We start from the raw sequence: 25660 nt of genomic DNA on the forward strand, positions 1-25660 counted from the left end.
TTAACATTAACCTGGCTATACTCGGAAACACTGTTACCCTCCCCTTCCATTACAGGAGTTTGGAGTTGCTAGTGCAATATGTAAACAAATCATTTTACTAGCTATAGGAGGAGAGAAAAGTAGTGTATCCATTTATGTTACAGGGAAATATAGTATTACGATTTTCAGTTTGGTCATTACTTTACAGTATTTTATCAAAAAATAGTAGAATAGTAACATTTTTTTTTTCACAAACTCAAGTGTTCAGGCGGTTATATACGTTATGTAATGTCCACTTTATTCAGCATATTACTAACCTAATTTATTCCTAAGAATTTTGTGAGCACTTCCGTAAGAAACCCCAATTCTACAGCTAACTTCTTGACCGACTTATTAGGACCTCGCTGCATCCTTTTTCTAGCAACTTCTACAGCATCTTCTGTCACTTTTGTTGGCTATCTTACACTTTTCTTCCTTTCTGTACACTCCGTTGCTCTAAATTTATCTACCAGATTAATGCCATTTCTACGAAAATATTCCGTAATGATATAATCAGGAAATTGTGAAAAAAAAAAAAAAACTGTTGTTCACATTCGGTTACATTGTAATTCCATTTGCCATCATCATCCTTCATACCTACAAACAGTAAAACAAAACTCTTGTTTAAATAATGCTGTTAATTACCGCACCATATTGTAGGATATCGTACTTTCGGTAACTCTAATCTTCACTTGTGCTCAGTCTACACAGATAAATTCAGTTATGCTACACACCATATTTGTGTGAAAATAAACTTCAATAATATAAGTTACAAGCTTTTTCTTCTATAGAAAACGCAACATATTTCTGAAACACACTGTACTTTGTACTGTTTATTTCACTGCTAGCAACAGTGCCGTGAGTTTTTGTGACTGACGTTAGCAAGTACATTCGTGAAAGGGGTGGGATTCAAGTACATTTAGAAACGCAGGTACAATAAAAATTGAAGTAAAAATAAAATGATGTCCCTGTATATCAGTCCCCTAACTGCCCATTGTGCAACTCAAACCAAGAAATGGATTCGGAACACCTCAAAATCTGTGCTTCAGTGGCTGGCCATGGCAATATCTTTGAGAAATATTGGAGTGCAAGAGGTCAAATGACTTTATTGTCAAACGCCTGGCATTAGAAAACAACAACAACATTTGTCCATTCCCCCATCATTCCGTAGCATTCCCCGATCGCCGGCTGGCGACACACGGAGGGGGCTAGCCTAGGAAGGATTGGGGTTTTCTGCTCTAAACCTGAATACGCAGCGAACCTTAGTGTAGTCAGGCGGTATGGGTTTGGGAATGCGCCTAGCTTGAGGGTCAGTGCAATAGATCGTAACAGGTCGCAGTGCTGGGCCGTAGTGCTCCCTCCCGTAAATTCCATTCCATACCTTCAGCTTTGGAAGCAGAGAGAACTGAACAGGAACGGTCGGAGCCTATTCAAGGATGTTTTAATTGAGATAGGATTAAACAACGAAAATTAAATTAAAACGATATTCCAGTCGTACACATTGTTTTATTTCAGAACGCGTCTTTATTATAAGTTATAACATCTCTTATTTCACCTATATTAAAAAGACGTACAGCCCGTGGAGTTGGTAGACTTGAATTTACTTTCGTCGAATCCCAGACTCTTGAGATCGGATCTAATTATTTCTTCAGTTACATCACTCAACCATCTCTCACGAGTCAGAACTCTAATAAAAGCTGAAAAGTTAACAAGAATATATAACATACAGAGTGACGCACGAAATGTCATATCATTTATTTTACACAAAACACAGTCCCTAGATACCAAAACAAAACATACAAGCACAAAGCGAATTTCTGAATTTAAAACTCTTAACAAAAAGTTTTAATTTAATTAATTACGGACTAGTTAATCACCAATTAGGAACAGGATTCTTTGTACATAAAAGAATAAAATCAGCAGTAAAAAAGGTCGAATTTATCAGTGACAGGTTATCGTATTTAGTACTTCAGCGTAGATGGTGCGATATCGTAGTTATAAATGTTCTAGAATATGCCATTAGGAAAGTTCAGGATAACACAGAGGTTTTGGAGTTGAATGGGTTACATCAGCTTCTTGTCTATGCGGATGACATGAATATGCTAGGACAAAATCCACAAACGATTAGGGAAAACGCAGAAATTCTAGTTGAAGCAAGTAAAGCGATAGGGTTGGAAGTAAATCCCGAAAAGACTAAGTATATGATCATGTCTCGTGACCAGAATATTGTACGAAATGGAACTATAAAAATTGGAGATTTATCTTTCCAATAGGTGGAAAAATTCAAATATCTTGGAGCAACAGTAACAAATATAAATGACACTCGGGAGGAAATTAAACGCAGAATAAATATGGGAATTGCGTGTTATTATTCGGTTGAGAAGCTTTTGTCATCTAGTCTTCTGTCAAAAAATCTGAAAGTTAGAATTTATAAAACAGTTATATTACCGGTTGTTCTATATGGTTGTGAAACTTGGACTCTCACTTTGAGAGAGGAACAGAGATTAAGGGTGTTTGAGAATAAGGTTCTTAGGAAAATATTTAGGGCTAAGAGGGATGAAGTTACAGGAGAATGGAGAAAGTTACACAACGCAGAGCTGCACGCATTGTATTCTTCACCTGACATAATTAGGAACTTAAAATCCAGACGTTTGAGATGGTCAGGGCATGTAGCACATATGGGCGAATCCAGAAATGCATATAGAGTGTTAGTTGGGAGGCCGGAGGGAAAAGGACCTTTGGGGAGGCCGAGACGTAGGTGGGAAGATAATATTAAAATGGATTTGAGGGAGGTGGGATATGATGGTAGAGACTGGATTAATCTTGCTCAGGATAGGGACCAATGGCGGGCTTATGTGAGGGCGGCAATGAACCTCCGGGTTCCCTAACAGCCAGTAAGTAAGTAAGTAAGTAACTACGGACTAGTGTGCCACAAAATAATGCATGAATCTTTGGCGAAATTTCAGGTTTAAATCTCGGCCACTTGCACCATCTGGCCAGAGGCCCTCGACGGCAATCCCCCGTAGCTCTCGCTATAAACATCTTCATTCCCCCCTTGATAAATAAAGTACTATTTATCTCATGTTATCCCTTAAAAGTTTATTCATGCACATTTTTTTAATTGTGTTTCATTTACTCACGTTTTTCGAAGCTTTCAAGGCAGGCACCCAGTACGAAATAGGATAAATAATCCGTTGCTAGTACAGTGTAGTTACCACTCAAGACTGTAAAAATTTCTGAAATCAAGATAAAATAGGCAAATTACTGTACTTATCATTCGTTGGGTGTATAGACCTAGTCATTAACCCCCAAACAGTTGACTACTTGCTTCCGTATTAATTCAACTACATACGAATTTAACAAAGTGATATAGCCTATAGGGAAAACGGATTTCTAGATGCTAACACAGAGATTTAGGACTTCATAAAATCCAATTTAAGAATTTTAGGAGTTTATATAAAATTAATAAATATTTCATTTTAAGTTTAATTTATGTACAAAGAACTGGTGCTGACAACGAGTGCTACTAACAGAAGACTCAAATTATATCAGTGAAAGAAACTGATTGCTGATTGGTCAATTTCATTTTGCATACCGGGAGTACATTGACGCGAAAACTAATTTGTAAACAATTGCCTAACTGAACAGCCTACCAGCCTTTTTTATGCTAGGATGGACTTTTTCAAACGAATTTCGTTCCAGGAAATAAGATAAATCTACTTGTCTTTGCTTTTAAGACCAATTAATTAAAAGAAAGACATTTTTATAGTATTTCTGGGCATTTTTTGCATTTACGTACCGGTATTTTTATTCTAAACATTAGGCAAAAACTTAGTCTTTAGGCATTTATAGGAGTTCGTGGTTCATTCGGACGTTTTAGGTCCTATAGAATTTTAACAGGGGGATCTTGTGTACATGAAACATAGAGATATCTGAATAACATAGTCTAGGACGTATCAAACAGAATAGATACGGAATCAGAAATCCATTCTCTAGTAATATAACAAATACATTTTACAATTATATCAGTTCCTTTCCCACTGCCTGCTTTCAATTAATCTAAAATATTTCAATCGTGTTATACAGAATGTCCAAAAATTCGCTTACAAAAACATTAGCTCCCAATTTCGAAAGAAAACTTTAACTGAAAATCATGTACTTTGGGAATATCGAAGGTCCAGGTATTCTTTTCACATTCCAAGATGGATTATATATAGTATTGATTTTTCAATTTTGACAATCTTAAGTTTAATTGAATTTAAAATTTAAAATATAAATCAGATAAGGTGCCTGAAGGTAATTTGAATTAATCTTTTCATGGCTGTGGTATTCCCTAAATAAAGAGTGTGTTTGCATGAACTTCGATTCTTTATGCATACATAAAAATAATCCAAGACTTTTCTTTAAATCAGAATGGTTTGTTTTTACATCGTGTAGGTAATATGCCTATATGAAGGTAATATGGCAACAAGAAAGAAAATTCATTATTTTGAAATGAAAAATATTTATTAGTGATTAATGAATTTTGGATTAAAAATAATGGTTCTTGGCTTCAAAAAAATATCCCCAAAAATAACTTGTGAATTGGTCTGTGAAACAATACAATTTAAAAAAAAAATTATGAGAAAGTTAACAAACACAAAAATAAAAGAAAAAAAATCAGTGGTTATATGAGTGACAAATAAATAAATCTTTTGTGAGTTCAACACATTCCTCATGCATGTACGTATACATAAAAAAATTGCACATAGTGTGGCCATATTACCTGCATTCAGCATCTCTCGAAAAATCTGATATTTTTCAGTTCAATATAAAAGCATTTTAAATAAGCATTGTATGTCTGTAACGAGCATTGAACAAGATATAAAATGTTATATAGAAACTATAATTACCAATTGCTTGGAAGGAAATACAAGACAAACTCACCAAGAGCAATATTATAACACCATATTAATCCGTTGCCAAAATCAAATAAAGAAGGCTGTGGAAGCAGTTTTGCTAATATCCACTAATCTCGCTGATTATATACACTTCCTAACACGTGGTTCAACATACTGGCACTAACGTATAGTTAGCATATCAGTTAGCTGTAGAACAGTAATGTGGCCATATTTGCATCACATACCTTATTAGGGCCTACTTACTTTAAAACAGATCTGGCATTATAAATCACTGGAGTGTAATATAAAATTTAGTCAAAGTTTCGATGATATTTATTGTAAGAATGAGGGGACAAATTTGTTAAAGAAAATTGTGGAAAATTGAGTTTACATTTTCTACTACATTTGCATACCATACATTTAAGAAACCTCATTCTTAACAAATCTAAAACTCAAATTCGATTATATCCTTCCTCATATCGACAGAGGACATATAAAAAAGCAAATGTAATATTAAACACTGCCCATAATTCGATTTTTAAGTCCAGAATGTCCATTTATTTGCACTACGTAGCACACTGCATTATTCAAATATATGTTGCTCTGTGATCTAGCTCAAACTATCCGTAGCTATCGCGCTTTAAAACTAAACATTCAGGGTTCAAATCACCTCCCTGTATTTTTTATATTTTCTATATGTATTTTTTTTAATTCTTTCTGTAACGTGCGGTTTATTTCTGTGTTGCATTTTACTTGTTCAAAAATTCATAATGTATTACTGTTTACAAATTTCTTGTCATTTAATTGGGTTTTAGTTAAAGTGAGAGACTTGGTAAACATTAAGGCCCACTTTAGAGTGGACTACTAAGAAGTTCATTGTTCAGTGTTGCTAAATTGTGCAATTGAAAATCGTTCGCTCGAAATTTTGTCGCCAATATTTTCATCTCCATTTTCATCCAGCGCGTCAACCACATCTGTCGTTTTCGTTCCATAATGTTACTGGTGACGAAAAATGGTGCGTTTACACTAACATCAAGAACTGAAAGGTGGGCCATAACCAAAAGATTTTCCGTGCAAAAGCCGGTGAGACAGTGTCCATCCACGTAAGATAATGTTGTGTATCTAGTGACAGAAAAGTCTTCGTCTATAATGAACTACTTCTGAGGAATTTAACCATCACTGCTGAGATTTATTGCTAAAACTCAGTCGCTTAGAGACCGCAATTCAAGAAAAATGACCGGGAAGACGCATCAAGTGATTTTTGCAGCATGATAATACCCGTCCGCGTGCTGCTAACATTACAAAAGCTCGGTTTGCAGCTTATTCTACATCCACTCTATTCTCCTGATCTTCCATCTTTTCCGATCTCTGTCCAACAATCTCCGAAAATTCTCCTTTAATGACGAAGAAGTTCTTTAAAATTGACTTGACGATTTCAACTCTCGGCAACTGGATTTCTTCAGGCGTGGAATCGAAGAACTATCAGAATATTAACAATGCAGAACAATATATTTTTGGGCGAGATCGTGCGTATTTGCTTGTTTTCCGCACAGAACCAATACGCGGTAAGTGTGAAATACCACATTCAGTATTCCCAACGTAACACATATAACAATTTCCCTCTTCTTACCGCTTAAGCGCGACATTCATTTTACTGCTTTAGGCTTTTAATATATTATTTTTAGAGACGTTTAACATAGTAATAATTATAAATTGGAAACTTACCACTGCAATTTCACCTAAATTGCAATGTTAATTATTGTTTTTAAATATTTGCAAAAATTAAGTAAAGTCTACTACTCCACGAAACTTATTGCATTCCTGATACAAGTAACATTAAGTAAGACGTGAAAAAATCAACGAGATTCCAGATGCCGATGTTATTACTGCAATATGTTATATAAATAATATTGTTAAAATATTAAAATGAAAAATAAATCATTACATAACCTTACCGTTTGTTTTAAGTTCGCATTTATAGACTGGGGGAAAAAAGACAGACGTATATCACGGCCTGCTGGAGTATAGTAAACACAGAAAACATTTTACAGCAACAATGTTGAAGAAAGATATTTTGGTGTTCCGAAGTTGGCGTCATTAAACAGAAACCAACATGGAGATTTCATTGCAACTAATTAGAAATTCGTCTTTCAGGTATGTAATAAACGATCTTCGCACAAAATAATGTACGATACACGAGCGGTATGTTTGTTTTCATGTTCTCGGAAATTAAAAAAGCTCAACTACGTTTCGCTTTTTCAATCTTTTCCTCGACCATGAAAACGTCAACATACCGCTCTTGTAACGTATAATACTATTGTCCACCGCTGTGGAGTGTAGGTTAGTATTCATTACGTGAAACGAGCGGGATCGGGTTCAAATCCTGGTTGGGACAAGTTACCTGATTGATGTTTTTCTGGGTGTTCTCGCTCAAGCCATTAAGAGAAAATGTTGGGTAACTTTCGGCGCTGGTGGACCCTGGACTCATTTCACCGGCATTATCTCTTTCATCTCATTCTGACGGTAGATGACATTAGCAGTTGTTAAAGTAACGTGAATTAACCAATTAAAAATGTATATTGTTAGTTCATTTATTCAGTTTATGTAAAATAATTAATAATTTCAGATGTAGCAGGAACGCTACGAATTTATACATCAACGTAAACGTAATACTTGTGCTTTATTTACTTCCTACTACTAATGATGATGATGATGATGATACACGATTCCGAATGGAAAACTGAGGAAGCTGAATTAACATTTTCTTTATACTTGGGTTCGTAATAATTTGACATACTTACTTGTAGCTTTCTGAGGCAAGTAATCCATACTGAGTTTACCATTCTTATAGTTTGTAACTCTGGGTGCCGTTCCCGCTGATTGACTCTGTTTTTCGCCGAAGCTATTCCTGAACAAACATAAAACCATTGAAACATTCAATCATACACTTCTGAGAAATACTTGTATTCATACAAAAAAGTCAAGAAAAACTCAAAATTTGTTTCTTTCAAGATAACTCGTATTTTAGTCAATAGTTTACATCACAGATAAGTGGACCTATACGTGATTTCCTCCCTTTCTACAACGCTGCGACGTAACCACTAAGTCAGTATTAGTAATTAATAATAATATTGAAATATTAATAATTACAGTTATTATTGTTGTTTTAGTTGATAAAGAAAATATTTCATTTGATGCCAGTCTTGTTACGTAAAGTATTCCTCATAGAAAAATTACATTAGATAGCATGTCTGAGTAATTTTATCTTTTCTGATCGGGCAGAAGTGAAGATTTAATTTACAGTACGTAAGGTACTTTTTTATAGAGAAGGTACAGAATTATTTCAACATGAGTTACTGATACGAAATACGAACCTGGTAATTGGAATTACGTAAAATAGTCTATAGTGCGATAATATGCACATTAGAACTGAAGCCTGTATCGAAATGAACGGCCACCATTTTCAAAAATATGTTTAAATATCCATATTATGATTATTTTTCAATTTAACTTCATTCTCTACATTGTACGCTAATGTGCTGTAGACAGTATAATATACACTGCATAATGAATACGTCCGCATGGAAAACTCAGTTCGTGAGTAAAAATACTCATTGTTAATACTGTACCGTATTTTGATTAAACAAAAACCTTATGAAAATCATCAAACTCAAAATCGCGATATTTCTCAGTTTACGTAAATGGATGGACTACTTTTCTTCCCTCCTATACCTAGTAAAGTTATTTGTTTGTACTTTACGTCAGTATCAACGAATTCCAGTCATGGAAGGGGGTATCAAACGTGTTTCCGGTTCTTAATCGATGATCCAAAGGTATAGCCAGGTTAATATTAGAAATGTTAGTAAAAATAAAATGATGTCCCTGTACAAAATATTAAATTATCACGTAGATTTAATAAGACACTAAATATTTATTTAAAGCTACTTATGGTCAACAGAAGATTGTTCTCACAATAAGTGAAACACGTCTAATTCTACACATACATACATACATACATACATACATACATACATACATACATACATACATACATACATACATACATACATACCGGTACATGGTGTTCTGCCAAAAGGCAGATTTTTCTATATACGGGTAATTCGAGGTGTCCTCCCCCGGTTTATGGAAGTGATTCCTGAGGTTATTTGGTACAAAAAATGTAAATAGATTATTGTGATAACACTGATAACATTCATAACTACTGAGTTACAACACATTTTCGAAACTCGTCTTAGTGAATGGATCGCTAGGGACGGAATCAACAATAAGCATAACTTGCGTGTGTGAGGTGACGATTATCCTATGCCACGTTAGAATGTAATTTTCGACGCCTATTCAGGATAGGCAGGACATATAGCACGTATGGGCGAATCCAGAAATGCATATAGAGTGTTAGTTGGGAGGCCGGAGGGAAAAAGACCTTTGGGGAGGCCGAGACGTAGGTGGGAAGATAATATTAAAATGGATTTGAGGGAGGTGGGATATGGTGGTAGAAACTGGATTAATCTTGCTCGGGATAGGGACCAATGGCGGGCTTATGTGAGGGCGGCAATGAACCTCCGGGTTCCTTAAAAGTCAGTAAGTAAGTATTCAGTCTCAATGTGTGGTGTGATATGCTGGATGACCAGCTGCTGAGGCCGTTCATTTTCCTTGGACACTTAAACTCGTTGAGATGCATCTTCACTTTTTATAAGAACATTTACCACACCCTCTTGAAGATGTTCCTCTGGCAAGAAGACGCTCAATGTACTTCCAGCATGAAGGATCACCTGCTCACTTCTACCGCGCAGTAACAGCTCATTGGGATCAGTAATTACCCACAAGCGATGGGTTGGTCGCGGAGGCCCTGTTACCTGCCTCCCAGATTCCCAGATTTAACACCCTTAGATTAAAGACATCAGGAGTTGCATGAAAGATAGTCCTGTATCGCAGTAGCGTCAGAGTTGTAAGCTCCAAAACCGGTTATGGTGCTAGATCGGAGCGTGAACTTGCTTATGTCTGTGGAAACACCGGAGCACGCAACCAGTCTAGTGGAGCGCTCCGCTCCGTTTAGTCTCTGTCTGACAACGCTGCTGTAACGGGTAAAGGTACAAACACGCGAATTACTTCAACGCATTCGAGATGCCACGGTGACAATAAGGAACAAACGTATGAAGCTGCGAAATGCTATACTTGCAGTTCATACCCGTGCGGACCGTTGCCTTGAGATTCAGGGAGGCATTTTAGAAAATGTGATTTAAATCCATTCTAAATGAAAGAGACTGATATATAAACATTCAGTTCTTTAGATTATAATCATTTTTTGCATTCTTGTTAATGAAATCCTGAAATTAAAGTTTTCTCTACCGTTTTCAAATTACAGTACGTAACTCCGTAATTATGAATGTGATTCCATTAATTTATTTACATTTTTCGTTCCAAATAACCTCAGGAATCACCTCAATAAACCGGGGGAGAACTTTGTGAATCACACTGTAGGTCTATTTTTATTTCACAATATATTTTTCATCAAAAAAGTAAAAACCAATACCCATTGTTTATCTCATATTTATAGAGTTTTGAACATTTAAATTGCACTTTTTAAAATAAATCATATTTTATTAAAGTGAAAATAACATGAAAAATTATTGAAAAGATGTACCTTCACAATTGATTATTCAAATTGAAAATGAGTTAATATTGAAATATATACAATATATTTCGGCCCTGATGTTTCAACTTTTGTTAATTTCGAAATGTTTATAGGTTTTCTTTGCCTCCATGTATTACCGTCTCTATTGCTAGATTGTAAAAAAATTATTATGAATACTTGTTTTACATGTTTAGGTTGTAACAGGACAGGGCCTATGTGTTTACATGTCTATAAATAACTATAGTCACGACGCTGTTATTCCCGGCGTGATCCTCCTCTTTGCTTACTCTTAGGAAGTCAAGGCTCTATAAAGTCTAGGTAGGTAGTATTGTTCGCCATTTTTGTTCTTTCTTTGCCGAGCTATCAGACAAGGGATATATTTTTCATACCGTTAAACATGATCATGTCGTAGCTCCTATGATAATAAATCAAACGCACTGTAATTCAGCAAATAATTGAGCGGCAAATAACGTCCTCGTGTGCTTTCTGCGAACGCCAACGAAAGAGCCAAAATGGCGGGCGATTATATTTTAAGTATTTATCCAGCCTTAAGAAATGCTTTACATCTTCATCAGCGAATCACAAGACGCACACGTTTAAATGTAGCCGACCTGCAACGTGATTGGCTGCCGGAAATTAGAGCGACGGGACTATAAGTACATAAATGAATGGTGAAAATTATAATAATAAAATAAATCACAGTAAAAAGAAAATTGTCCACATCTGTGGAGTAACGGTTAGCGCGTCTGGCTGCGAAACCAGGTGGCCCGGGTTCGGTTCCCGGTCGGGGCAAGTTACCGGTTCCCGGTCGGTGCAAGTTACCTGGTTGAGGTTTTCCCTCAACCCAATATGAGCAAATGCTGGGTAACTTTCGGATGTGGGCTGCGGATTCATTTCACCGGCATTATCACCCTCATCCCATTCAGACTCTAAATAACCTAAGATGTTGATACAGCGTCGTAAAATAACCTACTAAAACAAATAAATAAAAATTATTTACACCGACTACTTGCTTCACACATTACAACGAGAGACTGTAAACATTTTAAGTGTTTCAAATGAAAAATTCCTCCTCCTTTCTGATAAAATACATTTCTTCTTCTTTCCTAATGACGTACTCGCTACCAAACCCTTCTATTTCAGCAATGATCTTCAACCATCTAGCTTTGTTTTGTTTTAGCATGTTCGCTGAATAGCAGATCTGAAGTTTATACGCTGCACTACTCCATACATACGTACACTGTTGCGGATTACGTGGAGCTTCTAAGTAATCAAACGCAGGAATCTATACTAATAATAAATCTGCAACCGAAATTTTTCTGGTAATTTTCGATTTTCCAAAAATAATTGGTCCTAACATATATAATTAACCGCCCTGAAGCCGAAAATAGCTTTTTTGAAATTTTTGTTTCTATGTCTGTCTGTCTGTCTGTATGTTTGTTACCTTTTCACGTGATAATGGCTGAATCGATTTATATGAAAATTGGAATATAAATTAAGTTCGTTGTAACTTAGATTTTAGGCTATATGGCATTCAAAATACATTATTTAAAAGGGGGGTTATAAGGAGGTCTTATTTAAATAAATCGAAATATCTCGCTTATTATTGATTTTTGTGAAAAATTTTACATAACAAACATTTCTTTAAAAATCATTTCCGATCAGTTTTATTCTTTGAAAAATTTTGATAGGACTGATATTTAATGAGATAAATGAGTTTTAAAATTAGAATAACTGCCATCTTAGGCGGTGTAATGAAATAAACAAATGAATTCGTCTATAAGAGGCCTTGGTCAACAAAAATCGAAAGCTATGAATCATAGCCTACAGAGAATGTTTCTGTGTTTGTATGAAGTAATATCGGAAGCTAAATTAACCGATTTGTATAATTAATTATTATTTCACCATTGGAAAGTGCAGTTTCTCTATATGGACATAATGCTATAATGATATTACAGTAACTTCTGAGTAAATCGAGGACAGGTAAGATTAAAATAGCTTCTTATGCACAGAAAATTTGATAGGGTATTCTGTACAATCGTTTTATGTATTTCTTAAAATAATATTTATGTACACACTCATTTTAATCTCAGAGAAATAACACAGAGTGTATTGATTTAGTATGCAGTAATAGTACGTTAGCTTAGCAATCCATTATTTTATAATTCAAATTTTAACTATGCTCAATTGAATCGTGTTAAAATACATACGATTTATCCTTCTAACAAACACGGATGTTCTCTGGATCAAACGTCCTATTTTAATTATGTAATTACTTTATATTTATTTCTAACAGGTGCAGCGGAGCGCACGGGTACGGCTAGTCTAGTAATAAGAGTTGGATATGAAGTGATTTGTTCTGCTTATCACTGTATAATTGACTTACGGTCGTGAAACAGCATCATAAGTAGAATAAATGAAACTTTCACCCAGCAAGCAGATACTGTCGGTGAATATTTTCGAGTTTGTCAACGAAGTGTAGTAATACGAGTCTACGCCGACCTGCAACTGAAGAATAATGTAGATATTAATCACACAATGTTATACTACTTGAATGCAATCACAATATTAAAATTAAAAAGTTGTTGCAGTATTATGTACTAAATTACGCTGCATCATACGCACCGTAAATGTATTATGTTAAGTTCGTAACTCCACACTGTTTTCAAGATTAATTTATTTATCTTTGGTGCAGTTGATATTAGACCTACATTATGATATTGTCGCTTGAGGCAATGTTTCCAAATCCAAAAGAAAGGTGCTGGAATTACTACAGAGAGAATAATCAAAATATGTCTAAAATCTGTTGATTATCATACTAAATTTTTCTATTAGGAATTTAATGGTTTATGTTGGCACAGATATACTAAAAATTCAACATTAACGTTTTTCATGAAAACAAGAAAATTTCAACACTTTTAGAAATTTTTGTTTGTCTGTTTGGGTATTTGTTGCCTTTTCACGTGATAGTGGCTGAACCGATTTATATGAAAATTGGAATATAAATTAAGTTCGTTGTAACTTAGATTTTAGGCTATAATATATGGCATATTATGTCATTCAAAATAAGTTATTTAAAAAGGGGGTTATAAGGGGGCCTGAATTAAATAAATCGAAATATGTCACATTGATTTCCATGAAAAATGTTAAAAAATAAATATTTCTTTAAAAATGATTTCCGATAAGTTTTATTCAATGCAAAATATTGATGGGACTGATATTTAATGAGATAAATGAGTTTTAAAATAACAATGGTTTTTGTCATTGTCCCCTAGATTATACGAGCAATAAAGATAAAACAAATGATTGCATTTATTTAAAGCGGCCTTGGACAACAATCAGATTGAGACCACCTCTGTAGTGTAGGGGTCAGCATGCTGGTCTCTTACGCAGAGGGCCCGGGTTCGATTCCCGATCGGGTTGAATTTCCTGGTTGAGGTTTTTCAGGGTTTTTCCTCAACCGTAAGGCAAATATCAGGAAATTCGGCCAACAACATCCCTGAAAATCACCGGCCTCATTCATCATTACCGAAATCATATTCATAACAAATCAGTAACATATATACAGTCGTCGACCTGGTTGGCAAGTTGGTATAGCGCTGGCCTTCTATGCCCAAGGTTGCGGGTTCGATCCCGGGCCAGGTCGATGGCATTTAAGTGTGCTTAAATGCGACAGGCTCATGTCAGTAGATTTACTGGCATGTAAAAGAACTCCTGCGGGACAAAATTCCGGCACATCCGGCGACGCTGATATAACCTCTGTAGTTGCGAGCGTCGTTAAATAAAACATAACATTATATACAGTCGCCATCTAGTTCACAACAATAGAACCAGTCTCAACAATAGTACACAAACCTTCGGATTTTAACCAAAGATTAACTCGCGATATGACCAAAGATGTTAAAGCGAGTATAAATAACAGCGAAGAAAAAAAAACAATCAGATTAATATTCATTTATCATACTGATGATATTCATGAGTTTTTAATATACAAAATATTAATATAAAGAGAGAGTGTTTGTATGAGGCAATGTTAGGAAACTATTTAATCGATTTGGATAGTTCTTTCATCATTGGAAAGTGTATTTCCTTCAGATGGACATAGACTTTGTCACTACAGAAGCCCCAGAATGAATCGAGGACTAGGCACAAATGCTTAAAGGTATGATTAAAACTGATAACTTGATATACTGTCGAAACTAACTATGAATGAGTGATATGTAGTTAAATTTAATGCTATTAGAAGGTAATAACATTTTATGTCTGATTTGCGTTGCGTTTATTTATGAACCAATGATAGTCAGGGATGGAATAATTGGTTACAAATATATTGTACACGCGACACATAGGCTAAATATTAAGTATTAATTATTCAGTAAGATAACGGTACATATTTTTATTGCTTAATTGAATATTTGGGTGAGCTACGGTAATGTATATTTAAACTTTATTAGGTCCACGTAAAATATTACTTTTTAATACATTTTATTTTTTTTTGTCCAGTCGTATTTTTACGAATGGTGCCGTAAAAGGAAAGTAGACCTATTTCATCTAGATCAAAAATAAAAAAGAAATAGAGTAAAATTAGTATTTTACCTTGGAGCTCACTGGAGCTGTTAATTTTCTAGATTATCGGAGTCATTTTATAAACTACCATGAAATGGCGTTCTCTTCCTCATCATGTACCCACATTTATTTCCTGTGGTTCTTAAAATGATATGTATGTAGCATGTTAACTTTAATGTGTTTTTTATTTACGTAAAGAAAGATGTGCAATGAGACCAACAAAAATTACCTTCGTACACAATCCATGCTATAGTCATATTGGTTTGGAATGATTTATTAAGGAATGTATTCAAGACTAATTTAGAAAAATGTTAAACGATTTATTCTTGCACCAAAAACGGATGCTCCCTGGACCAAATAGTGGTATTTCAATTATGTAATTACTTCTTAGTTCCATCTGGTATTGTATGACGTTATGACTGAGATAGGCCTACCTATTGTTAATTATTTTTACTCATAAAATTAGGCCATAACAAACAGAATATATAAGATCTCGCGCGCAGAGGGTTGGACTTCGAGGTTTGAGGTGGCCTACACACTACAAATCGTGCAGAAGATGTTTTTTGTTATTATTATTCATTATGAAGTGTTGTGCACTATACAGAACTTTTATCTATTAAGTATATAACCTTCTCAGTGATCACATCGTGTCTGCAGAGTAGTGTGTTATAATACTGAGGTTATTTTCATTGATTTAAGTACGCCTTAGTGTGAGAGGATATCGAAGTTTCATCTTGTTTTGTTATGTAGGTTGGATATTAATAAATAATGTGTCCCATTTTGTAGATTCTATGTACTAGACAGCATTTGCCTACATAATGTAGATCGACCGGGCGACGCGCGAGCGGCACGAATGCCATGCAACACGCGGCAAACCGTCTCGCGTTCGCTCGCAGTTTTATTATTACTGAACTTACCTGCAATATAAGAGGTGTTGGAAATGATGACCTTCTGCTGTGACATATCTCTGATATCTTTTAAGGATTTAAGAATTTTAATGGCTTCATATGCTGTGATTTTACAGACACCAATCTTCTGCGCGAGATGACGCAGATATTCTTGTGAGGTGTGTCCCAATCTTTCTCATATTTCATCCAGTTTTTCCTCAGTAAGTACACAACGTGGTCTCTTGCTATTTTTATTCAATACTGAGCCAGTTTCTCTAAATGTTTAACAAGGTTGCGTATAGTGTTGACATGTGGAACAGTAACATTAGAAAATCTTTTTGCAAATCGTCTTTTTACCTTTCCTCAATCATTCTTTTCCGATAAGTCTCTGCCATGAAAATCCTTTGTTTTAACGTAAATTTTAAATTTCTGTGGTGCTTTGTGAACGAGCTAATCTAAACACTTCACTAACACCTTTCGTCTCGTTTCTCTTATCTATACTCTAACCACGACATAAATACCAGATCACTTATCTGTGGCACGCTAAGTATACCTCTTCATAGAACATCTTGTTATTCATCATCTTTTACAATATCCACCTCACGTCAAGGAATTCCTTGTCACAAAGTATTAGGGGCTGCAAGACAACAAACACCTTTAAGAACAGCTTAAAAGATAACCTTATTAGCATTTCACTCCAATCATACTGATTTAAACTATCACTGACTACATTGTTACTTTTTTCTTTAGACATCATCCTGATTGTGCTGTATTTTCAAAATTGTCTCATAATAATCTATTTCTGTTATCTAATATTATTTGAAATATATTAACATTCTATGTATTTTAGTTTAATTCTGCTACACAGTTTATTTCAGTGTTTAATTAATAGTTCATAGTATTTTGTTGTTTAATTCGTAAATAACTCTTGTATACATGTAACTCTTATCTAAATCAAATTGTTGAATTCTTTGTAAGTTCATGTATATGTATATACACTTTTTGCTGGTTGAGTGGAAGAGAAGGCCTTAACTCTGCCAGCTAAAATAAATCATTATTATTATTATTATTATTATTATTATTATTATTATTATTATTATTATTAATAACACACTCAGAAGAATAACACGCAATCTAATGTCAACACAGCCACTCTAACAGATTTACTGATATGGACTGTTGAGCGTTCGGAAGATGGTTTGCCGCGGGTTGCTAGGCCTTCGTGCCGGTCGACCTATATTATGTAAACGGACGCTTTGTGGATGACACCACGCGATTGTGTCTTGCTCTACCGAGAATCATAGTAGACAACACTCAGGCTCCACTGCCTGCTAGAGGAGCAGTAGTGCATTTGTTGTTTTGAATTCGATTTCTGTTTCGTTCATTTAATGGATAAGTATAAGTTGGACATTAATAATGTCGAGTAGTGTTCTGTGAGAAAAGATTTTATACGTTAACATTAGCAGGCAGGCCTGTGCTGTTTGAAAATGTCAAACAAATGTTTCAGTTATGTCGAAACATTTCTGCCTCAAGACAAAACAAAAATTTGGAGGAAGAACGGGAGTATCGTTTTTTAAATAACTATGCAAAAATTTCAGTGGTTCGCGCAAGAGAAACTAGCATCGAACGCTTTGATTGACATGCCAATAAGAGAGTTCGAACTTACCAGGGACGAAAAAGAGAAAACCGCGCTGAACGTTCTCAGAGAATTAACAAACAACGAGCGCGTATTGCTAGAACTGGACAGCGTAGTCGAGATTTAATACGCATGTTAATACATATGTTAGTATTCCATTACGATCTAAATATCAATTATGCTCATTTAATGATATTCAAAGAGGTAAAGCAGATAAAATGAAACGCATAATGGGGTAAAGGACCAAACGGATTATGTTGTGCTGCTGGAAGTGTTATTTCCGAGACTCAAGATCCCCCACAACCATTTAAAAACTTATAGTAGTACATCCGTTATCAACACGTTTTAAATAATATAAGACAGTGCAACACCTCATTCCAAGTGATGCCGTTTGGTGACTAAGCCTTCTTCCAGTTGAGAGAACAATCCTCTGTTCTTACAAATATATTCTGTTTCAGACGCTGTTAGGTCGTAATACCAAGCTTAAAACTTAAAAGTAGAATTAATTGAACAACTTCAGAGTGTATTGCATGGTAATAACAGTTTCATTCATACTTCTAAACATAACTTTGAAAATAATTCAGGAACAATCGATTTATAACTAATAATAAATTAATCTGTATGTACTGTATTTATTCACACTGCAAATGGGTATATGCACGGTGGCAGTGGCGACTATTTACACTCAATAATGACAATTAATAATAAGCAAAATTAATAAAAATGCAATTAATAATAAATTAATAATACTAATAATAATTAATAATAATAACAAGAGGGATTAGGCCTATTCATTAATAATAACAAAACTGTATTTGGAAATATAACAGATTTAAGTCAATGATATTTATGTGTGTGTATCTAATGCTCTGGATTTAACAATAAAGTCATCATCCTTCTTGCTTCCCAATATTTTGATGGAAGGTCCTAAGAGTTTCACAATTAGCCAGGTGCTCCATCTCCAGCAATGATATTTATTTATAACAAGATATACAGCGAAGCGCACGGGTGCAGCTAGTATGTAATATAAGCATTCATAATATGGTCGCTATGCTATGGTTTAGCACTCATAAATAATCACTTATAAGCTCTATATCGCCTGCACTGTTTGGTCAGGACGATTCTGTCTATATTATTATGAATACTATTACTACATAAGCGTAAAGCAGTTAAGAAATGATGGGCTATTAGACGTTTACGCGTAATATTTTTCATCAGGTTCACTTTATAAAAAAAGAAATGTTGGCAGATATAAGTGTATTCAAAGATTGCCAGCGTCTTATTTGCGAAATTACGTAAGTTAGGAGACTTGTCATTAGGTAATAATTCATACAATTTCTTGTCGGTTTTACTCAACGAGCTAGATACTATAGAGAGGCTAAAGACCTCTGAAAGTTGAAGACAATTGAACATTGGCCCGCCATATTTTGGTTAGTCAAAACAAAGAGGCGTGGCTCGGATGTTGTAGGAAATGACTGCGATGAAGTTAGTATTATTGTGAATGGAGTTACATATTAAGACTATGTTAATAAGTAAAAAGTAAAATACACACAAAACTTTACGTTTTATTACAGCTGTAAGCCTATGTTTTATTAATTTCACTAAATATAGCCCAGATATTAAATGACAAGCTATACTCAATGCAACCAAAGCAAAGCATCCAAAGACGGATGAATGTATTCGGCAGAAGAAAAATAAACCTAACTCGTTGGTTTTACCTGACATTTGAAAGACTGTGTTGTTCTTTACGACTCGATTATGTGTTTGAAATACGATAAATTGATCGGACTGCGTTTTCAACTGGTAGTGATTGTGGGTTGGCTTTTCCATTAATAAATTATTCTTGTATATTGAAAACTTTCTCACTATTTCAACTAGCACAACAAATTATATTAAAATAGCACATCGCTTTATCGCATGTAACAACTATTTTATTACTATAGGCTAAACCATTTTTAACAATCCTGTTCAAACTCTTCGTATAAGTTTATGTTCGCCAAAATCCTTCTTATGTTCAAGATCGAAGCGTCGTCGGATATGTTTTATATGTGTAGGCTATAAATCTCAACTGAACAGTAGAGTTACAGTAACTTTATTCACAATAAAAAAAATATATACAGGGAGTAGGCCTATTTCACTCCCACACCTTCTACTAGTAAACTTCCAACTGTTCTCCACACAGATCAAAGCCACATATGCAGTGAAAGTCGCCTTACGGTCATGGTACTGAGTTAGTAAGTATAGTACGTTCCTGAAATATGTTCGCGTTTTCCAGTGACGAAAGAGCTTTCAATATTGAATCATATTTTCGCACAGGTACTGTCGTCCGTTTGCCTACGACGCATCCCGATTTCCCACACCCGCTTATGCTCGCCCCTCTACTAGTGGCAGGGCTGTCTTTGCTCTTTTCTGAAAACATTAATTTCTGTTAATAATGGGACGTCTACGTAATATTATACAACTGTTTAAAATAACTTAAATAAAAAGACCTCGTTAAGTAATTAACTGTCGCGTAATTTCCCCCCTTTCTATGACTCTGCGACAAAACCACTTGAACGGACAGTAGACAGCATGTCTGAGTAATTTTATCTTTTCGGATCGGGCAGAAGTGAAGATTGAATTTACAGTATGTAAGGTACTCTTTTATAGAGTAGGTACAGAATTATTTCAACATGAGTTACTAGTACGAAGGACGAAACTGGTAATTGGAATTAGGTACAAGAGTCTATAGTGCCATAATATGCACAAAAGAACTGAAGCCTGTATCGAAATGAACGGCCACCATTTTCAAAAATATGTTTAAATATCCATATTATGATTATTTTTCAATTTAACTTCATTCTTTATATTGTACGCTAATGTGCTGTAGACAGTATAATATATACTGCATAGTGAATACGTCCGAATGGATAACTCAATTTCGTGAGTAAAAATACTTATTGTTAATACTGTACTGTATTTTGATCAAGTAAAAACCTAATGAAAATTATCAAACTCAAAATCGCAATATTTCCTAGTTTACGTAAATGGATGAACTACTTTTCTTCCCTCCCATACCCTTGTATTTTACGCTAGTATCATCGAACACCAGTCGTGAAAGGAGGTAGCAAACGGTGTTTCCGGTTCTCAACCGTTAATCTAAAGGTATAGCCAGGTTAATATTAGAAATATTAGTAAAAATAAATTGAAGTCCCTGTACTTGTTTCCATGTTTCTTGGAAATTATAACGAAACCTACAATTATTCGCCATTTTCCACCACTTTACACACCCTTGATTAGAACGCTATAGTACCGAGTTCAACCTCTGCTTACTGTATGTTAACGCAGACACGTAGAATATTTGTGGAGGGAGAAATGTAGGGATGATGTATATATTGCCCGCGCGGGGACATTGTGTCCATCCTTACTCTAATCCAATATGGAGTACGGCATATGCGTATGATATGGCGGCAATGGGAAGATGACGCAGTAAGAATAAAATGAAGACGAAGCAAAATTCATCAAGCTACCTGAGTTAAGGATACTTTTAAAACTGTTTGTTTCAAGTTCATTAAATGATATGTTAATTACATACAATTGAGAGAGAGAAGTCTTTCTTGGGAGGGGCTCCAATGTCACATTTCACATCTGTTGTTTCCAAATCTTGATAGAAACTGGACAAGGACAAAATCAGGAATGATACTCTCGCACCTGTAAAGAAATTTCAGTATAGTGTAAGTGTTCATACGGTGTATAACCTCGATGCATATCGATATGTAGTTAATGAATGTGAACAAATTCAACCCAGTAGTTCAGGAGACATCGCTGTCCACAGACAGAAGGCACAGTCAATGTCAATTTTTTCAGTATATCATCAATGAGAAAGTAAAAACATTCACTTTCTTAAAAACATTGACTATTTTGCCCAAGTACCATGTCACCAATGGCGTACAGGAAACCGTTGATTTTCAGCCAACCAGAGCCATTTTCGAGTTCAAATTACCAATTGTGTATTGTCGCTGGTGATTCGTAATTGCTCCCACAAATCATTGAGGAACATCAGCAATCATAAATTTAAAAAAAAAAATATGATAAACTTCAATTTTCTCAGGATAGAGTACGCCAAATAAATTCACTTCCTATGGAATGATAATTCCATAATAGTACATTTAACCACATTTCTAACTTTTAAAATGTTGTGTTTATAATAAAAATTAAATTTTCCATTACTTTGTTCTAGTTAGACTAGTTAACGATACATGTCTGTAGTCGCTTTTGTGAATAAATGTTTTAAATAATAATAATAATAATAATAATAATAATAATAATAATACTTTAAAATCTATTAATTTAAGTCTTGTAACACTGTATTTGGACTACATCTGTGGAGTAACGGTTAGCGCGTCTGGCCGCGAAACCAGGTGGCCCGGATTCTATTCCCGGTTGGGGTAAGTTATCTGATTGAGTTTTTTTTCCGGAGTTTTCCTCAACTCAATATGAGCAAATAATGGGTAACTATCGGTGTTGAACCCCGGACTCATTTCACCGGCATTACCAGCTTCATCTCATTCAGACGCTAAGTAACCTAAGATGTTGATAAAGCGTCCTAAAATAAACTACTAAAAAGCACCACTGTGTTAACTATTCCAGATGAAGAATGTACTCTACGTTTGTAACTAGTGCAGACGTGGTTTCCGCCATTATCAATTTATATATTTATTTATTTACTGGTTCATTTAGCCATTCATTCATTTATTTATACTGGCTGAGTTAAGTTCATAGGGACTTCTCTTAAACTCCACAAGATTACAAAATGCACAAGCAGTGCAGTTTAACAAAACGTGAAAAGAAAATAAGTTACTAACATATTAAAATAATAACAAAATTGATACAATACAAAATGAAAACAATAAAAGAAAGTGAAGTGCAGATCTATAGATTGGAATTCAACGGTTTAGGCGTTACCACCATTTTTGTTTAGCTTACATAACTGCTATGCTGAAACTGTGACCCCAACAGTTGATTACTTCAAAGCAAAATACCAGCTTGAAAACATTGAATTGATTGGTCTTCTTATTGGAGCTCGTGGTGTGATTCCCAAGTTCTTTGAAAGCTTCAGGACGACTTTTGAACTACCACAGACACTTACTACTGACATCATAACTTCAGTTTTGAAAAGCTCTTGTCAAATTCTGAGTCATCATATTCACTCTATTTACTTTCTTTTTCTTCACTTTATAATATGTTTATTTTAATTTTCTGTCAAGAAATTTATGTAAACATTTAATATTGTAAAATTCATGTAGGAGAGTATACTGAGTCCTTCTGGGATACCTCCAATGGGAGGCAGTTAACAATTTAAATTTAATTAACAGCTACAAACATGTATCGCACATACTTTAAAATGTCTACCGGAAGCAGTCACGTAGTATGGACTGTACGAGACTTTACAGAAAAAGAAAACGTTAAGAGGATGATAATTTCCAATCCAATAATAATGTACCCAGATGCAAGATGTTTTAACTTTTCTACGAGAAGAGGTTATGAGGACATGCCAGTCATATTTGCGGGTGACATTAACGTGAATGTGAAAGACATTGCGTAACTTGTTCAGATTATGAAAGGTACCTTTGAACTTACGTCCTTTCTTATCTCGCCTAAGGAACAACTAGATCTAATTCTTGCATAGACATGGTATTTGGACGCAATATGGACAACTTATTGTTTTGTTTCATTCCTCAACTACCATAGGTCAATTTATTGAGTTATTTTACGACGCTGTATCAACAGCTAGGTTATTTAGCGTCTGAATGATATGAAGGTGATAATGCCGGTGAAATGAATCCGGGGTCCAACACCGAAAGTTACCGAAAGTTCGTATTGGGTTGAGGGAAAAGCCCGGAAAAAAACCTCAACTAGGTAACTTGCCCCGACCGGGATTCGAACCCGGGCCACCTGGTTTCGCGGCCAGACGCACCATAGGTCAATGTTAAGTACAACATTTAGCATACTCCTCCTCAACTTACAGATGTAACTCATGGAAAACATAAATACTGTGGGCGATATAAATAAATAATATACATATAGGATTGTTTTGTTAAATGTAAAGTTTAATGCCAAGGTAAAGTTGTTTAAACAGTTAACATTATTTAACGTTAATACTGCAACCATGATCCTCTATTCATTTTTTTTTATCTTTGATGTTCTACATATCTTTACTGATTGCAAAAAGTTGTATAACTTATTAGGAATATTTGAATTCAGAAGCTGAAATCAATTTGTCTTACCAAACATGACGTATAGCAGTCTACTACTGAGCTATAGATCTTGTAGAGAACTTTTAGTTGACATGATCCACACGGTATTTTATACAAATCTGGGACTATGTTACAGTCAGGTTATTGCGTCATATAGCAGATAATGTGAGTAGGTCTTTGTCCTTACACTGGTTTATGTCTTTAAAAAAATTATAATAATTATCTCTGTCAGCTGTGTGAAAATTAATAAAGGAGGGTAATCAGAACATGATACTTTCATACATTACCATAATTATTCAAGATATCTGGGTACTTTAAAATGTGTCTTTTTTGAAAATGCACATTTGGGTGTGACGACCTCATTTAATTCTTAGCCACTAGATAGATAAACTCAACTTGCAAAATTCCACTTTCCATGTTGGTTTACCAGTCAGATATTATTTATTTATGTATATATTGATTTATTTACTTATTTATTGTTTATATTTATTTATTTACCCAAACCCTGCGCTACACTTGTTACAAATAAATATAATTTACTTAAATATATTTTATTTTCAAATTGAACTTTGTTGTTACTTAGCGAAAAATTATCGTATTATAATTTGTAATTAGTTTGCTCGTGAATTGTTTTCAAAACTGCATTTAAGACTATGAATGTAACTGTTAATATCATGCAGTACTTTCTGGAGTTCAATCAATTCTACTTTTAAGCTTGGTACTATATTGTAAGCCACTCTTTATGCGATCTGGCATTCTAACTGTGCCTTCTATGTATGTGTTGGCTTGCTTCCTGTATGTTAGGCATAATATTCCAAATTTTCCTGTAAATTTGAGCATACATAGTTATTCTACCCATAATTCAAACGTGTATATGAGTAAATGTAATTAGACTACAGTTCAACTGAAAACAGTTTCCAGTATATGTCCATTAAATTATTTAATAGTCTACCGAATGGCATTAAAAGTTTTCCGATTCCAACATTCAGGAGAGGATCAGGACTGTTAGATCACATGCCTCTCTTTATAAAATTAATGAATTTCATGACTTAATCTGGTAATGTGTACCATCTGACGATATCATACATATTATGATGTGTGAACGACATGAATAAGCTATGTCTGTCTGTCTGTCACCTAACAGACAGTTGGCCAACGTCTGAAACAAAATGTATTTGTAAGAACTGAGAGCTGGAAGAGGACTTCCAATTAAGTCATAAGTCTGTCCTTGAACTTTAAATATTGGCATAAAATTGCCTTTTGCACCAAACGATGCCATTTGGAATAAAGCGTTGGACTGTCTTAGTATGGCGGCCGCGTAGCTCAGTTATTAGAGCAGCTGGCTACGGACTGGAAGGTCCGGGGATCGATCCCAGGTGGTGGCAAGATTTTTTCTCGTTGCCAAACTTTCAGAACGGCCCCGAGGTTCACTCAGCCTCCTATAAAATTGAGTACCGGGTCTTTCCCGGGGGTAAAAGGCGGTCAGAGCGTGGTGCCGACCACACCACCTCATTCTAGTGCCGAGGTCATGGAAAGCATGGCGCTCTACCTCCATGCCCCCCAAGTGCCTTCATGGCATGTTACGGGGATACCTTTACCTTTTACCTTTTTACTGTCTTACTATATTATTTTAAATGTGTGTTGATAACGGATGTACTCCTATAAGTAAGTTTTTATTGGTTGTGATGGCTCTTGAATCTCAGGAAAAAATTTTCCAGCAGCGCAACATAATCCGTTCGGCTCATTAGTCCATTGTTTTTATTGCATTTATTGTATTATCCTTC

The 25660-nt window shown here is 34.9% G+C and overlaps 1 protein-coding gene across 1 annotated transcript; it reads right to left on the reverse strand.

The window, feature by feature from the left end:
• Nucleotides 1-1534: 1534 nt before the first annotated feature.
• On the reverse strand, nucleotides 1535-23913 carry LOC138695358 (uncharacterized). The gene is made up of 6 exons (XM_069819779.1): nucleotides 23907-23913; nucleotides 21215-21330; nucleotides 12938-13059; nucleotides 7700-7806; nucleotides 3159-3254; nucleotides 1535-1715 (listed from the first exon to the last, which is right to left on the reverse strand). Exons 1-6 carry the CDS (start codon nucleotides 23911-23913, stop codon nucleotides 1579-1581), a joined length of 585 nt encoding a protein of 194 aa, XP_069675880.1. The 3' UTR covers nucleotides 1535-1578.
• Between the last annotated feature and the right edge of the window lie 1747 nt (nucleotides 23914-25660).

The sequence above is a fragment of the Periplaneta americana genome, chromosome 2 (assembly GCF_040183065.1).
Source record: "Periplaneta americana isolate PAMFEO1 chromosome 2, P.americana_PAMFEO1_priV1, whole genome shotgun sequence".
Classification (NCBI taxonomy): domain Eukaryota; kingdom Metazoa; phylum Arthropoda; class Insecta; order Blattodea; family Blattidae; genus Periplaneta; species Periplaneta americana.

Coding starts and splice junctions, on each gene's coding strand:
- LOC138695358 (XM_069819779.1), bottom strand. Junction 13,060..21,214: donor AAGACTTCTCTCTCTCAATT/GTATGTAATTAA, acceptor ATTATTCTTCAG/TTGCAGGTCGGCGTAGACTC. Junction 3,255..7,699: donor CTTGCCTCAGAAAGCTACAA/GTAAGTATGTCA, acceptor TCTTGATTTCAG/AAATTTTTACAGTCTTGAGT.